The sequence below is a fragment of the Callithrix jacchus genome, chromosome 6, assembly GCF_049354715.1.
Source record: "Callithrix jacchus isolate 240 chromosome 6, calJac240_pri, whole genome shotgun sequence".
Classification (NCBI taxonomy): domain Eukaryota; kingdom Metazoa; phylum Chordata; class Mammalia; order Primates; family Cebidae; genus Callithrix; species Callithrix jacchus.
This window is the reverse complement of record NC_133507.1, coordinates 156,736,900-156,753,426: the sequence shown is the minus strand read 5'-3', so window position 1 is coordinate 156,753,426 and position 16,527 is coordinate 156,736,900. Positions and strand designations below refer to the sequence as shown.

The 16,527-nt window shown below is 52.9% G+C and overlaps 1 protein-coding gene across 6 annotated transcripts in view; it reads right to left on the bottom strand.

Moving 5' to 3' along the window:
- Window positions 1-15,287, bottom strand: part of AGAP1 (ArfGAP with GTPase domain, ankyrin repeat and PH domain 1) — a 639,539-nt gene extending 624,252 nt beyond the window's left edge. For 4 of the 6 annotated variants that reach the window (XM_054258069.2, XM_054258070.2, XM_054258072.2 and 1 more), the window contains exon 1: window positions 14,489-15,287. In XM_054258069.2, the coding sequence (XP_054114044.1) occupies window positions 14,489-14,651 (163 nt within the window). In that variant the 5' untranslated portion in view covers window positions 14,652-15,287. The remainder of the gene's footprint in view (window positions 1-14,488) is intronic. The other 2 variants (XM_054258068.2, XM_054258071.2) reach the window with 2 other exon arrangements.
- Window positions 15,288-16,527: the final 1,240 nt, after the last annotated feature.

The following is a 16,527-nucleotide window of genomic DNA, read 5'->3' as shown; positions in this document are numbered from 1 at the left end:
ATTAACTGGGCATGGTATGGACGCCTGTAATCCCAGCTACTCAGGAGGCTGAGGCAGAAGAATTGCTTGAACCCAGGAACCCAGGAGGCAGAGGTTACTGTGAGCCAAGATCGCACCACTGCACTACAGCCTAGGCGACAGAGCCAGACTCCGTCAAAAAAAAAAAAAAAATCACACCTCTATAACTCTATAAAGTAGTAGACAAAAATCAAATGCGTGCAGAAAAAGCCCTGCAACTATAAAACCCACCAATAATTTTCACAGTAACTGCCAGTAATCATTCCACACGAGTTCACACCACCCTCTGGGTAAGTCTGGTTCAGGCAGGTGAGCCCTCTCAGGCAGTGCTGCACAGGCCCCACGCTGCGAGGACCCAGCGAGTGGGAGGCAGCTAGCGCAGCCACCACCACTCCCCTGACTAAAGCGGCGGAGAGTTTGGTGACACACTCAGCATCAGGCTCGTGCACTGCATTCTGCCATTTCCGGCTCTGCCACCTTCCTGTGACCCCAGGCAAATCGCTCTGATGCCCAGGGCATCCCTTTCTCCCTCTTCTGCTAATTGCAGCACTGGGGAAAGTAACTTCTATTTACCTGTGTAGAAAGTGAACTGCTCACTAACGTCTCCATTATTAAGATGTCATGGAACTGGTGTGTCTTAAATTTAAGCCGTATTTTCACTAGCTAGGATTAAAGGTGTTGCAGATTTCCTAAACTCGGGTGAATTTTCGAAGGCATGCTGTTTGAAAATCCGCCCTCCTCCTAGACTGCAGAACCTGTAATCGCAGGCAGTCAGCTTGCCTCCGTGCCTCCTCCTCATGTAATCAAAACCGTCAGTCAGCAACCCAGCTGCCACCAGCTCTCAGCAAGGGAATAAAAGTGAACTAGCAGCTGTTATTTTCTTGATAACCTTGGTGAGTAAAAAACTGAGTGTGAATGTGAGTTTCAACTCACAAATCGAAATCTGCAGGAGAGCTGCACACTGCAGAGAGAATTCCCCAAATACTTCCGCAGAGGTCTGGGCTGATTTTTGAAGTTTCCTTTTCTGCTTTATTAAGACATCAAAACTGTAGGTGGCTTTACCTGGTACATATCTGAAGGAATACATATTGTTTTACCATAAAGACACACGCATGGTATGTGTTCGCTGTGGCACTATTCACAATAGCAAAGACATGGAATCAACCAAAATGCCCATCAATGGTGGTCTGGATAAAGAAAATGTGGTACACATACATCATGGAATACTATATAGCCATAAAAAAGAATGAAATCATGTCCCGTGCAACCACATGGATGGAGCTGGAGGCCAGTATCATAAGCAAACCAACTCAGGTACAGAAAACCAAATATTCCATGTTCTCACTTGAGCTAAACATTGACACAAAGAAAGGAACAACAGACACTGAGGCCTACCTGAGGGTGGAGGGTGGGAGGAGGGAAAGGACTGGAAAACTACCTATCGGGTGCTATGCTTGCTAAGAGAGTGATGCAAACATCTGTACACCGGACCCCCATGACACATAACTTACCTAGATAACACATCTGCATGTCTACCCCTGAAACTGAAAGTTTTTTAAATAAAAATAAAAACCCAGGGGCGGCTGGTGTCCATGGGTCCTGAGTTCAAATCCTGACTCTGCCACCTTCAGGAGTGGATGGATTTGGGCAAGACTTTAAATGCTCCAGGCTTCAGGCTCCTGTCCTACCAAATGAGGGTTCTACACCTGTCTGGCGTGACAGGATAATAAAATGACACCAAGCGCATCCAGCCCTGAACACGGCATCCTGCAGAGACAGTCAAGTGGCAGGTGCTATTACGGATTTTATTCAGTGAGGGGAAGGGAAGAAACCAGGAGGATGGTTCGGGAAATGTTCCACAGAAACTTCTGGAATCTGGAGCAGGAGCAGCTGTCAGAGATGCCTGCAGGCAATGGTGTCACTTACAAGGCAAAACCGCACCCAACTGCTGCCGCAGAGCTATGTCCCAGTCCAGAGGGGCGCCCCCGACCCCTCCGCCAGCGCTCCTCTGCCATTACCACCCATACTCCTGCTAGCTTCTCATTTACCCTCCTCACTGTTAACCGCTTCTCGTCCTAAACACAGATTCATAACTAATGTCTGAAAAGAACCACAGGGACACGGTGACACGGTGACGGGGACAAAAACTCCTTAGCTGGTCGGCACCAATAGGTGCAGCACACGAGACACTTGGCAACTGTCCGTCTACCGGTGACAAGACAGATTCTGAGCAGCTGCTCCATTCAGGGCTGTGCAGGTACTGACGCTCAGCATTAAAGAGACTCCTCATGACTGCATAGCAGTCACCTAGAGAAACAGCAGGAAGTCCTAAGGCTGGGTCGCCCCAGCACAAGCATGACTGGCTGCCCACGGGCTCCATGGAGTCAGACTCAGCAAGCAGCCACTCCCTCCAAGCTCAACTCCTGCAAGAGATGATAACGTACACAAGACTGGAAGAAAAAAGCATCAAAACAAACTTTGTGGGCAGACGGCTGAGGTCTCCACACCACCTGCTCTGCCGTTCACTTCCCAAGGCCCCAACCCTCCTTCCCTCCCACCCTTGCAAACTGTCCACACAGGAAAGATGATGAGCCTGGATGTGGACTGAGGAAAGCAAAAGAGCACGCTGTGCTTTCACGTGTGGCTTTGAGTCTCACTGGCCCTGCCCACACAGACCCGGCTTCTGGCAGCTCCTATCCAAGAATGTGCCAGGTGGCATCGTATTTTCAAAACAAGGGAGAAACTCTTAAACAAATAAATTCAAGTTTCTAAATAAAATTCCTAATTTTATGTCCAGAAAGCCCCCAAAAGACAGTATCATAGTCATCATGGTTCAATTTTTTTTTTTTTTTGAGACAAGATCTCACTGACACTCGGGCTGGAGTGCAATGCCGCAATCACAGCTCACTGCAGCCTGCTACTCCTTGGCTCAAGTGATCCTCCTGCCTCAGCCACCCAAGTAGTACGAAAGGCACTCGCCACTGTGTCTAGGCTGGTCTCAAACTCCTGGCCTCAAGCAGTCCTCCCACCTCGGCCTCCCAAAGTGCTGAGATTGCAGGCATCGGCCACTGCTTCCTGCGTCAAATTTTTTGTAATATTGAAACCCAAGCTTAGAAAATAAGAAATAATGAAAAATAGGGCTGGGTGCGGTGCCTCACACCTGTAATCCCAACACTTTGGGAGGCCAAGGCAGGCGGATCACCTGAGGTCAGGAGCTCGAGACCAGACTGGCCAACATGGTAAAACCTCATCTCTACTAAAAATATAAAAATTAGCTGAGTGTGATGGTGGGCACCTGACATGATCCCAGCTATTCAGGAGGCTGAGCCGGGAGAAATCACTTGAACCCAGGAGGCAAAGATTGCAGTTAGCTGAGATCACGCCACTGCATTCTAGCCTGGGTGACAGAGCAAGACTTCGTCTCAAAAGAAAAAAAAAAAAAAAAAACTAAAAAAAAAAATTAGTGTCTGGATCTAACAAGAGTTATGTAACAAGAGCCAAGGTAACAGTAACCATGGAAAGTGGATCTTCTAAACACACATTTCTAGAGACAGACTGCAGTGAGCCCCCTCCCTTACAACAGCCCTGATGCTGTTCAAAGCCCAGACCCCTGGCCACCAGCATCTCCATCCCACATGGTAACAGCTGGGTATCAAAGCACTCCAGGCCGGGCGCAGTGGCTCACGTCTGTAATCCCAGCACTTTGGGAGACCAAGGCGGGCAGATAACCTGAAGTCAGGAGCTCTAGACCACCTTAGCCAACATGATGAAACCGCATCTCTACTAAAAATACAAAAATTAGCCAGGTGTGGTGGTACATGTCTACCTGCAGTCCTGCTACTCGGGAGGCTGAGGCAGGAGAATCACTTGAACCTGGAGGCAAAGTTGCAGTGAACTGAGATCGAGCCACTGCACACTCCAGTGTGGGCGACAGAACAAGACTCCAACAAAAAAAAAAAAAAAAAAAAAAAACACTCCCTCTCCAAGCGGGATTCATAACCAGTAGTTCCAGCCGTCCAATAAAAGGGCTCCCAGCCTCTTCTCCGGGCTGTCAAGGATCACTCATCATTTGGTCACCCACCCTGCTCTCCCAGGCTGAAGACACTCTGTTCTGGATGCTCCAGTCCTAGTACCCACTGGCCTAGAAAGCCCCCATGACTCCTACCTGGCTTCCAGGATCCCTTCCTGGACTCTGCCCCATCCCCCAGGCCCCTCCCACACAGCCTTGTGTGGCTGTGGTTTCTGCGTGTATCAGTGGCCTCGTGGGTGAGTTCTGAAGGCCCCTGAATGTCCCATATATCTGCCTGTTCTCCCAGCTTCAAACACGGGGCTCTGCCCAGGACAGGGGCTTGATAAAATCTTGTCTACTGACCTTACATTAGCCACTTCCCCTACTAAACAAAGTGAGGATAAACTTGGTCCTCCCACTACCATCCCTCAAAATAAATATTTGCCATTGCAAAGCCACCAGAGAAATCCACACACGCACGCACTGCCCTCAACCCATGGCCTCCATGTCCTTCCTGGCTCTGGCCTTGTTTAGCCCTGGCCTTTGTGGAGGGGGATGGGCAGCTCCCAGGACACAGCAGCGGGAACAAAGAAAATTACCCCATGAGTTGGCAACACTTAGCTTTTTTTTCCTTTTGTTGTCTTCAGCATAACTGCTAAAAACAACAAAAACTGAATAATGCTAATACGTAACTATGAAAGCCGTAACACAGTTGAGCCTGAGCATACGGAATGAATTTCCTCTCAAACACCGACACAGTTCCGGGGGGTTATCTCACGCCCAGCACAGAGATGGACTGGGGCTGCTTGGGGCTCAGCCAGAAACAGTCCCCCAGCTGATGACTGAGCTCTGCCAGGAGCCAAGGAGAGCCAACGGGGGCCCATTCCAGTCCCAGGGGAACTGCACCCTCTTCCTGATGAGAGGTTTCGCTCACACAGCTCCATTCATAGAGCCGTCGTTATTCAACTAACAAGGAATTAACAGCCTGCAGACAATCCAGAAGTTTAAAGACCTCATCTCCAAGACAGTGCTGGAAATGTATTAGCCATGCAAGTCTTTGTTCATGAACAAACAACTGAAGGAATGGAAATCAGCAGAGGGAGACAAATGGCCAACCTGAGTGTCATAAAATGAGCCTGGAAAGCACCGGAAGGTTTCCCCAGGTAGGGGCTGCTGGGCGGAAGGAACGGCTTCAGAGCAGCTACGTCCAAACAGCAGAGAGAAAGAGACACAGCCCAGCACACACCAGGCAGAAATGAGGCCATATGGGCACCAAAAGGCACTCAAGAAACTGCACAGTGGTGCTATTCGTGATCGCGCCAAACAGGTGACCACTGAAATGCATGCCACCGGCAGAAGAGATGGATAAAAGAGCGCTACAATTCCTAATGGCCCTCAGGACAGGTGAGTCTGTGCTGGCCACTGAACGGGATGCTGGTCATACATGTGATCAGTTTGTGAAAACTTTCTCCATCACTCAGGCATCTTTATGTGATGTGTCAGAAAAAGGGAGCACGAGGCTGGGCACGGTGGCTCAAGCCTGTAATTCTAAGACTTCGGGAAGCCAAGGCAACATAGCAAAACCCCATCTCTACAAAAAATTAAAAATATATATATCAGTTGGGCATGGTGGTATGTGCCTGTGGTCCCAGCTACTCGGAAGGCTAAGGCAGGAGGATTGCTTCAGGAGGGCAAGGCTTCAGTGAGCTATGATCGTGCCACTGTACTTCAGCCTGATTGACGGAGAGAGACTGCCTCAAAAATTAAAAATTAGGCCAGGCGTGGTGGCTCATGCCTGTAATCCGAGCACCTGGGAGGCTGAGGCAGGCGGACTGCTTGAGTCTAGAAGTTGAAGACCAGCCTGGGCAACATGGCAAAACCCTGTCTCTACTAAAAATATAACAAATTAGCCAGACGTGGTGCACACCTGTAGTCCCAGCTATGTGGGGGGCTGAGGTGGGAGGATCACTTGAGTCTGGAGGTTGAGGCTATGGTGAGCCCCAAAAGTGCCACTGCACTCCAGCCTGAACAACACAGTGAGACTGTCTCAAAAATAAGTACTAAAAAATTCCAAGAAATAAGAGTTTGAAGTGGTCTCAGTCCCACCAATTCCAAACACAAACTTCAAGTACTACACGAACACTCCAAGACCCAGGCTTGATTGTTGAAGCTAAAATTAACACAATGCTGTTCCCCGCCAGCCACACCACCCCCTCCCAAATCAGGTACACCAGCCTGAACTTCCAGTAGGAGCAGTGTCAGAACAGAAGCAGACACTCGATCGGGCTCACGGCAACACCCCAGAGAGCCCTTCCAAACAACAACAAAGGGTGGGCAGGCAGGCTTCCGGAAGCGCCCTCCCTGGAAAACAGGCTGGATTCTCCCCCACTGAAAAGGGCAGCTCCACACACAAACAGGATGGAAGCTCAGGGCAATCAGCTCTTTCCAAATCAATTTCTTTTTCATTACATAAGCTAGCCAGCACTTCCAACAATACCAATCCTGCTGCAGGGCACCGTCACATGGAGGGCATGCCCCCAAGGTGACATTTAAGAAGGGAGAACTCTTTCCTGAAAAAAGGGTAGGTCTTGTGGCTATGCGTTGCAGGCATTCATATTTTGTTTTTAATTTTTTAACTTCTTTCAAGTATCCTCAACACTGTAAGTCCTTATTGGCTAAAACTAAAACTTACTGAATTGAAGCTAAATTTACTTTCTAAAGACACCGTTCTGCCTTTAGGATTATTATCTGAGTGAGAATAGGTCCTAAGCTGGGAATCAACATGGTTGTATTCGCTAGACTGTTGAATGTTGACATTTCTAAGATCAAACATAAATCATTTGTGAACACGGCCAGTAATTATTTGAAATTCTTCTCCCAGAACCATGAAAAGTGTTTTCCCACCCTTAAAAAAAAAAAAAAAGGAAATAAAAAGCTTCTAACCATGATGCTAATGACAGCCAGACGGCATGAGCAGTTTCTAAAGATTAGACAGTTGCTTGTGTAGAAACACTGCACAAATACTCCAACACTGTAGCCCAAAAAAAGACAATCCCCATCAAACAGCGGGAGAAGTGTGAAATTTGCAAATGAGCCCCTAGTTAAACAAAAACACCAATCTGTTCCCAGAGAGCGCAGGGTGGCCACCTGTTCGGGGCTGGTGGCAAGTTCTGGTTACCAACGGAAGAAACAACACTGGAGTGAGCGGTGACAGCCCCCTCCCCGGCCCTGGCCCCCACCCTCGAGCCTATATTTAGTCTGCTCTTTATGGAAAATGTCCCAACCTCGCACGCAAACAAGCTATCTGGTTGGTTATTCAAACGATCTCTTCTGCAGGGGGGTGGCATTTGTTTTCCTTCCCTCCCCAGGTCCCAGACACAAGCATGATACCCATTGTCTGTTGGGTCCAGTCCCTGTATCTTCCAGGGCCTTTCTGGTCATTTGTGATGAGAAAGGCCCTGGAAGATAGAGGGACTGGACCCAACAGACAATGCCAGCCCTGCCTCCTGATGGGTGGTCACTGCATCTTGGGAAAAACATAAGCCCACACTATGAAATGGGATCCCCAAAATCCCTCTAGGCCCCTGAGAAGCACAGAGCTTCCAGGCCAGGGCTCCCTGCAGCACACACAAAGCACTCGTACCCCTGAACAAAAATAACAGATGCTGCGAAGATTAGAGATTAACATCTGTAGAGTGCATTTTGTTTCTCAGAGAAAGGTACTTAACAAAGGGAAGGAATTATGTAGCTAAGCACCAGATCAGAACCTCAAACCCTGGATTTTAAAAATAGCTAAGCCTCATCCGCTTTGCCAGACCTAGTCACTTAAGCTAAGGACTGGAAGGGTCTGGAGGAGTGGGAAGGGGGCAGGGAGGGGGACACAGGTTTGCTAGAGTGTAGAGAAGCAGGAGACCAAACGAAATCAGTGGTTAAAACAAGCCAGAGTGAGACTCACAAACTGTAAACACCTGCAGGGCATACGAAGAAAAGGACGCAAAATAAGGGACTTTCATCTTAACAAAATAAAACGCCTGGTTTACGCAAAAAACAAGAGGTAGTGGCAAGAGGGCTGCAGGTTTTGTTCTGAAGGTTCCTGCAGCTGCCCTCACCACTTCTCTCCCTTCTGAGTCACTCCCTTCGGGCCCCCCCAACAGCTCTTTTAAGCTACTAGTAACATCCACCTCCTCTCCTGTCACAGAAATGCCCTTTCAGCTTGGAAGTATTGGTAACAAAGCATGTCATCCGCCATATAAGTGAGTATTGAGGAATCCCATCTAAGTATACATGAGACTACACTAAAAAGCAACAATCTCCAAAAGGCAAGAAGGTAAACCCACAAAACGATGGAATGAGACTAGAAGGAAATGGACATCAGCTGCCTCCACCCTCCAACCAGATTCTCTTGGCCACTCCATCCACCACACCACCGTGTCACAGAAATGCAGCCTGGTCGGGGGCAGATGCACCTGACAGCAGAGACTGAAGCACACCCTGAGAATGGCCCTGCATGGCAGGTGCACCTGAACGTGTGTTCAGGATTCTGAGCTAAGGAATCTGGGAGTGGCCAAAGCACAGACTCATTCCTTATCTCTGAAGAACATCTAAACCCCCAGCCTGTCCCGTGGAACGCAGGCCATACAGGGTGCTAAGGCTCTTTGATTGGGTTAAAAGAAGGTCGCTGGGTGGTGGCTGCCGGGGGGAGGGTGTTGAGTGAAAATGCTATCTCAACTGCACGCTTTCTTAAAGCAGGCAGCAGTGCTTCTCCCGCCCAGCCTGCCTCCAGTGACCGACCGCTCTGTAGGTAAATTCCCCTAATAAGCCCTCTGTCTTTTATTTGCTGGCTCTAGGTCTCTTCTCCGGTCTCTTGAATCTGATGACATCCCTAATGAAATTTATGGGGGTCCCCTCACCTAGCGTTCAGCTCCTTTTCAAACAGCATGATGGAGACCACACGAACACCAGCATGAAACCATTGGGACCTGGTTTAAACCCGTCCTCCACCACACTTAGCCTGTGTGACCACAAGTAACTCCCTGAGCCGCTGGCCCTTGGTGTCTTCACCTGCAACCCGCAGTGGGCTGATAGGAAACCCTCTCCACTGGCTACAAGTGCAGCTTGGAAGAAGAAGTAATGGCCCAGAGAAGATGCCACACCAACTGGAGCTGCCTTCCCTCTACAGCCATGCTTCCCCAAGGGTGGTCCCTGGACCAGGGCATCGCATCCTCAGGACACTTGTTAGAGAGGCACATCCCTGGCTCCTGCTCCAAACCTACAGAACTAGAAACTCAGAGGGTATGGGAGGGGCCAGCAATCTGTTTCCACCAGCCCTCAATGCAACCTGACACACGTGTGAGACTCACTGCTCTCAGTGTGACACCGAAGGTACTACATCACGGCAGTGACACAGGCTGTCACCTGTGTGTCCTCTCAATATTAATTCTGTGTCTGAAATTCACTTATACCCAACATAAACACCAACCTGTTGTACAGCTGATCTGAAAAAGATGCCAAGATTTAGCAGGCAATCTTTTGCTTCTCCTACAGACAGTAAAGAAAATTTCACCTCCATCCCAAACCCCACATGACACTGAGTTCCCACCAAGCTAACCCACTAAATCCAAAAGGTATATCTAACCCTAACTCCTGTGCTGGGGACGTTTCAAAGTGCCCTCACTTCCGCAGTGTATAAACACTGTTTATCCTACCAAGAAGGAGCTTTCAAAAGGACCCTCTGGCAAGTCAGCCAGCCAGCAAACAATCCCTGGGCATCCTTCAAGGGCCAGGCATGATCTCTCAAACCACTGAGCATACGAAAATGAGCAAGACCTGATTTCTGCCCTCGACCAGCTTCCAGCCCTCCCAGCTGGAGTGGGGTTAAGTAGGTGAGCCAAATAGGGTGGCAGAGAGCAGGAGGGCCTTAATTCTCATGAGGCAGGGCTGGTCATGGATGACACCAACACAGACCAGGCCTCACAGGGCAGCAGGCAGGGAAGGCGGCATTTCAAAGAGCACATGCGCCACAGCTAAGAGGCACGAATGAGCTGGACTCACAAGGAACGCCCACACCATGGAGGCCCTGGGTGCCGGTAAGGTACCAGAGCTCACCTGGAAGCAACTCAACGCCAACTGAGCGTTATTTTTAAGGAGGAGCCTGCAAACCTGCCACCCTTTATTCAACTTGAAGGATTATGCATATGGCCAATGGTGACAAAGAAACATGACCTTATCCGTGGCAGGAAATAAAAAATGTTTGTTTCCCTAAACAGGCACACCTGCATCAAGCGGACTAAATATATTTCCATATGAAAACAAACTCTTCTGTAAGTTTTGTCAAGCAGCTTTACAGAGAACAGAATACTTTCGGTTATTTGGGGCCTTCTCATACCCTCTTGCCTTGGATGGAGGAAGCAAGCTTGGGATGCTTCGCACAGCCTGCCTGTGGGAAGTATGAATAACAGGGGCTCCACTTCTATCTCCTACGGCGACAGAGGTAAGTCGGACGGGCCCAGCTCAGTGCTCCTGCACAAGTGTCTCACTTTTCCGGGCCTCAGCAGGGCATCTGTGTACAGGATCACCGCAGGACGAACTGAGATCATGCACATTAGACACATGCTCAACAAAGCAGCTGTATCACGGGACAAAGTGGGGAACCCTGCACCGTCCTCCCAGGTTCCCCAAACACCAGGGCTCAGACACTCCTAAGGAGCCCTGGAATCTCCCTTTGAAAATACCCTGAAAAAGTGCAGGGCAGGGTTCTCCTGCCAAGTACCAGGCCAGGTCAGTAGAGAGTTGGGTTTCCTCTGTTCGGCCACCTGGTGAGGATGGGGGCGCCGGGGTGTGTGTGTGTGTGTGGAGGGGTGAGGGCTGGCTCAGGGCTCAACCTCAGAGGAAGGCCAACGTTCCCAGCCATGCCTGGGAACCTGGGAATCGCGCTGCCCAGCTGAATGAGCTGGCCGGGTTATCACCTGCATCATGGTCCTGCTGCTGGCAAGCTGAATTATGATGTGCGACTGCTAAGAGAGGCTTTACCCTTGAAAGAACAAACTTTATTCAACAAGAAAGGCAGTTGACTCATCTACCTCAATGCCATCAACCCCAGACAGACCTTTCTAGGGAGAACCAGAGGGGGAAACTAACACATGCTGTTGAAACAGGAGGCGAGGTGGGTCTCCCGCTCATATCTGGGCACGGGGGCTCCAGAGACGATACAGCTGTGCAGCCATGTTTCACAGCACACTGTGCCCCATGGGACACCCCAGAATTCTGATCAGATAAATCTGGAACAGTCAGCAATGCTTCCTTAAACTCTAGCAATTTGGTGGGGGATTGGGGGGAATAAACCTCTCAAAGTACAAAATAAGTACTGAAAAAAAGTTGTCTTTTGACAAGCTAATGTTTTAAAACAAGACTGAGGGCAAAATCACACATATCCCACGCCTACAAACCTGAGTCCAGATCTGTTATTTGGGAGCCTTGGTGAGCTCTTTCAACTAAAATATATTTATTTCATCGTTAAAGAGATGTTCCAACCCAGACCCAATTCAACCCGCTCTGAAATGAGCATTAGTCAAAACCCCCTTCCCTTCCTTGGGCAAGGCCGTACCTCACTCCAACAAGCAGAAGTTCCTGAAGACTACAGAAAACAGGGAAATTTCAAGTAGGGTGCAGCCAAATGCAGGAATATTGTGCCAATAAGAGAAACCCTATCTTCAAAAGCTTTTCATAACATTAAAAAGTGCCCACATCATGGTAGTCAAGAAGCTTTGAAAGTCAGACCCCAGTCTTGTGTATGTACATAGTGAGGAAGGAAAAAAAAAAAAAACCCTGGCTGGAAAATGAGGCCAGTTTTCTATTTGGTGGGATAAGTGAGTTTTTAAGCCGTTTGTTATGATGTGCACATGCTGTCCTTATTGGAAATGGTTAGACTTTAAAACCTCCAAGGTGCACACACAGGCAGGGGCAGCTCCTCGGGGCGAGCCCTCTTCAGTTACTGTGCTGTTACGGTGCAGGCTCAGTTGCCAGCACTGGTTCCTGAAATCCACATGCAATCTGGAGACAGAAACTCCATTCAAACGATCCTTTGGTTCAGATCAGACTTTAAACCACCTCAGTCAAATGTTCAGGAGGTCATTACCCCTCCCGAACCTCCACCCACTCCTCCATAAAATGAGGATAAGGAAGCTACCCACCTTCCCTCACAGGGTTGGTGAAGCCACACAATGAGATTATGGATGCAAGAATATTTCTGTTCAAGTTCTACAGAAATGAAAGGTGGTATCATTGATAACAGACGAACATGCAAAGAACAGTAGCATGTGTGAGCAGTTCTTAAGCTTCACTAAATTAACTACAGCCCCACACAATCTAGACATCCCTATTTCTAAGAGAAAAATCGCAGCATCACCCCAGTCCCAAACAGGACTCACCCACTGATTTTTACCCTTATTAAAAATGACAAGGATTCTGGCCAAGAAGGGGCCTAGAATCTCAAATCGTAAAGGTGGGCATCAAGCTGTCAAGAAAAAAAAACACATCATCTAGGAACCATGCTTTTTTTTTTTTTAAGGAAGAAAGAAAAATGCAACCACATCCTCTTGCTAGAAAGTCAAACTGCTTTGCTGGAAGTGCTTGAGGCCCTGAGCTCGGCTTCTAGAATGGGAAATGAAAATGAGGTGTTGTGAACCCCACTCAGCCAGAAGTCTCCACGCAGCAAGAGAGTGAGAGCTCTCAGCCAGGTGCCTTCAATACCTGGGCCCCCCTTTCATAGTGTTTCATCAGACTTCTGTGGATGCAGCCAGAGAGGCAGGAGGAGCCATGTGAAACGTGCACAGTGCAGCCTTCACAGCTACTGTAACAGACGCAGAGCTGGAGCTCTGGAGAAACCCTCCCGCAGCAACACCCGATCAGCGGCAGGTGGGTGCAGGTCCCACTGCCTCCTGCCACGACTCATGCAGAGGCAGAAAGAGCCCGTCTCTTGAGGAATCTAGGAATATCTTAAGTCACCAACAAGGCAACCAGGTGTCCTCATGGGAGACAGACACACACAAAGGGCCAGGACCCCATAAGCCTAGAGCTCCATCTGGATCCTCCCCTGGAATTAGCAAGTCCCTCATGGGGATAGTCTGCCAGTCAGCCAGCCTGGCTGGGACATGGTTCAAGTCTACAGGGCTGCCAAATGCCAAGGGCTCAGTTAACACAGCATCCACCATCTCCATCTAACTGGCCAGGTTTCAAACCAAAGCACTTCGGGGTTAGTAGTTCAGACTACACAGTGCCAAGGCAAAGTCTCTTTGTGGGCTGAGACCCTCTCCCTCACAGAGGGAGGAAGCTGGGCAACGCCAGCACCAGGCTTTCAGGCACATTCCTGGCAGCCTCCGGCCATTATCAGTGTTCCTCAGTAGAGGTCTTACCGGCCAATCTGTATCACGGACAAGCCACCCTGCAGGCCTTTTGCCATCACTGGCCCATAGCGTTGAGAGGGGAGAAGTACTGCTTAACTGTGACCAGGATACGATGCCACACTGCCCACGCACATGCCACCTGGTGCCCCAGGTGAGTCTTGGCAGAATCAAAGGGTCAAGGCAAGGAAATATTTCAGCAGCCTGGAAGCAGAGAAATGAGGGACACCAAAAATGCAGAGGGCACAGCCCAGGAAGGCAGACTGCTGATGTAGCTGTCCCTGAAGACCATAACCAGACATGCGGGGTGGGAGAAGAGGGGTGTTCCACCCAAGCATCCTGCCCCCCTCACAAGCAACAGAACCCTCTGCCTCAGTGGCCTCCAAGTGTAGACAGATGAAAGCGAGACCCTTCCGCTGGAGAACGCCCTCCCCTCCCGGTAGGACTTCTGGTTGGTACAAAGCACACTTCGCGGGCCAGCGTCTGCAAAGGGGCAAAGGGACGTGAGCCTGGACACGATGCTCCCGAGGCTGGGGCTCTGGGCATCCACTAAGTTCACTGCATCCCTGAAATGAGTACTCAGGAGGGCAGCCCTGCACCGCCCAAACACACCGGCCTGGGCCTGGCCCTGGCCCCCAGCGGCAGCACTTCTCAGAACACGTCTTCAACGTCCAGCAAGACGCCCAGGCCGGGCCTGGTAACCTGTCACGGGTCAGGCGGCGCTAACTCCTCCAGCTAGCTGCCCCCAGGCGTCGGCTGGGCCGGGACGCTCCGCGGCCCAGGACGCCGCGGCACTGAGCCACTTTCTCGCAGGAGGGACTCTATTGTCCATTATCAAATTAACACTGGCGATCCATCTTCCCGCGGAGCTCTTGGCGCGCGGGGTGCAGGCGACCATCGCCCGGCCTTGCAAGCGAGAAAAGCGGCTCCGCAGTGCTCCCTCGGAGGGGCAGCCGCGCGCCCCGGCCGGCGCGAGTGGACACCCGCACGCACACAGCGCACACCCCCGCCGCGCCGCGGGCGCCCGCGCCTTCCCGAGGCCCCTGGGCGGCCCGGCCCTCACCTTCGATGGCGATGACGTGCTCCCGGATCTGGTTCTGCAGCACCGGCTCCTCCACGCGCTCCAGCAGCTCGTAGATAGAGTAGATGTTGGGGTGGACCGACTCGAAGCGCTGGATCTCGGCCCGGATGGCAGCCGAGTTGGCCAGCTGCTGCTGGTAGTTCATGGTGCAGGCGCCGCGCCCGGAGCCGCGCGCCCCCCGCCGCCGCCGCCGCCCCGCGCCCCGGGGCCCGCGGGTCGCCGAGAGCCGGGCGCCGCAGCCCCCGGGGAGCCGGGCCCGCCGGCGGCGGGCGGAGGAGGCGCAAGAAGAAAGGCGCGGGCGGAGCAGGCGCAGGGCCGGCCCGCGGGCTCAGTTCATGGCCGGGACGCGCGGCCGGCGAGCGAGCGGGCCCCGGCGTCCCGGGTCAGCGGGCCGCCCTGGGGGAGCGCGCCCCCATGGAGCGCGCCGCGGCGGGCGCGGCCGGCCCCGGAGGAGGCTCGCTCGGGCTCCTTCCTGCGCCGCAGCCGCCTTCCAGCCTTAGGCGCTGCTGCTCCGCAGAGCAGCCATTAAAGCCCAGGCAGCCGCCGCGCTCCGAGCGCCCGGGCCGAGGGCCGACCCCCGGGCAGAGTGGCCGCGCCGCTCCAGGAGCCTGGCCGCGGCGTGGGTCCGCGCGCTGCGTACTGCGCCGCCCGGTGGGCCGGGGCCCCCCAAGCGAGCCCGCCGTGCGCCGCCCGCGGAGCCGGGATCGAGCCGCAGGCGCCGTGCAAGCCGCGGAGCCCGCTCCGAGCGCCGCCCGCCGCCTGCCCGGCCGGCCCCCTCCCTGGCACGCAGGGCTCCGGCCCACGTCGGCCCCGCCTCCGCCTCCGCCTCCGCCTCCGCCCGCCCGCGCTCGCCGCCCTCCGGCCGCCGCCGCTGCGTCCTCCTCGGCGCTTCCCAGCGCGCCGGATCCCGGGGAATTGCGCCAGGCCCCGCCCCGCGCTTGCCTCTGGGCTTCCTGGGACTTGTAGTCCGCGCCCCCGGCGGGCCGGGGCAGCGGGGTGCGCCGGGCGTTCTCACGGGGTCGGGATGCGGGACCCCTCCCGCCGGCCGGAGCCCGCGCCGCCCCGCTCCTTCCCGGGTTCTCGCGGCGGCCCCCGCGCCCCGGCACGGGGGAGGCTGCCCGGGACTCCGCTCGCCTGCGTTTTTGTTTGTTCCCCAGCGGCTGGCTCCAGGAGTCTCTGCGACTCGCCGGCGTCCCACGGCCTCGCTTGGTTTGCGGGCCTTCCCCTCCAGCGTTTGGTAACTTTCTGCCTCCTTTTCTCAAAGTAGCGCACGTGCTTCCTCGTCATACGTGCGATTTCTTTCCCAAGGCGACGCGCCCCTGAGCCCATGCGGCGTGGGGGCCACACTCCACGAGTGGACTAAAGTTTAGACAGGGGCGCGAGATGCGACAGAATACCACGAAGGCTTTCGAGGCATCCTTCTCCCTCAGAATTGTAAAAACTCGAGCCGTGGATCTCAAGCTGCTGCCTCCTGCGCGCCGCTGCCTGCCCGGCGACCTCTACGGGGGTCCCCAGCCCCTGGCCCGCCCGTCCCACAGCAGTCCCCGGTTGAGCTCAGCCATGGGGACCCCGCGGAGCTGGGTTCGCACTGCAGCGACGCGCAGAAGGCTCGTTCCGCAGCCTGGAGGCAAATGGGACGCTTCAGATTTGCGGCAGCCCCGGCTGCGGGGCGGTCCCACAGGTCCTGGACTGAGAACAGTGTCTGAGTCCCTGCCCCCAGCCATCGGAGTGGTCTTTTTGAAACACAGCCGGCCGCCTGGCCGGCATCCCCGGTTTAAAGCCTGCTGTGCCTTCACCGGCCCACAAAGCAGGTCGCTATGGCCTAAGCACCCTGGTATCCAGCCGTGTTGGCTTACTGGTTGGGTCCCACCACTTCCCGGGGATGTGCTGACATTTTTACCACTCCGGGCCTGCGCTCCTCTCCTCCTTGACAGGCAGAGGCCTCACTCCATGCCTCGGGCTTTCCACGCATAAGTAGCTCTAATAACCAAGTAGCTACCTGACCTATCAGCAGCAACTGA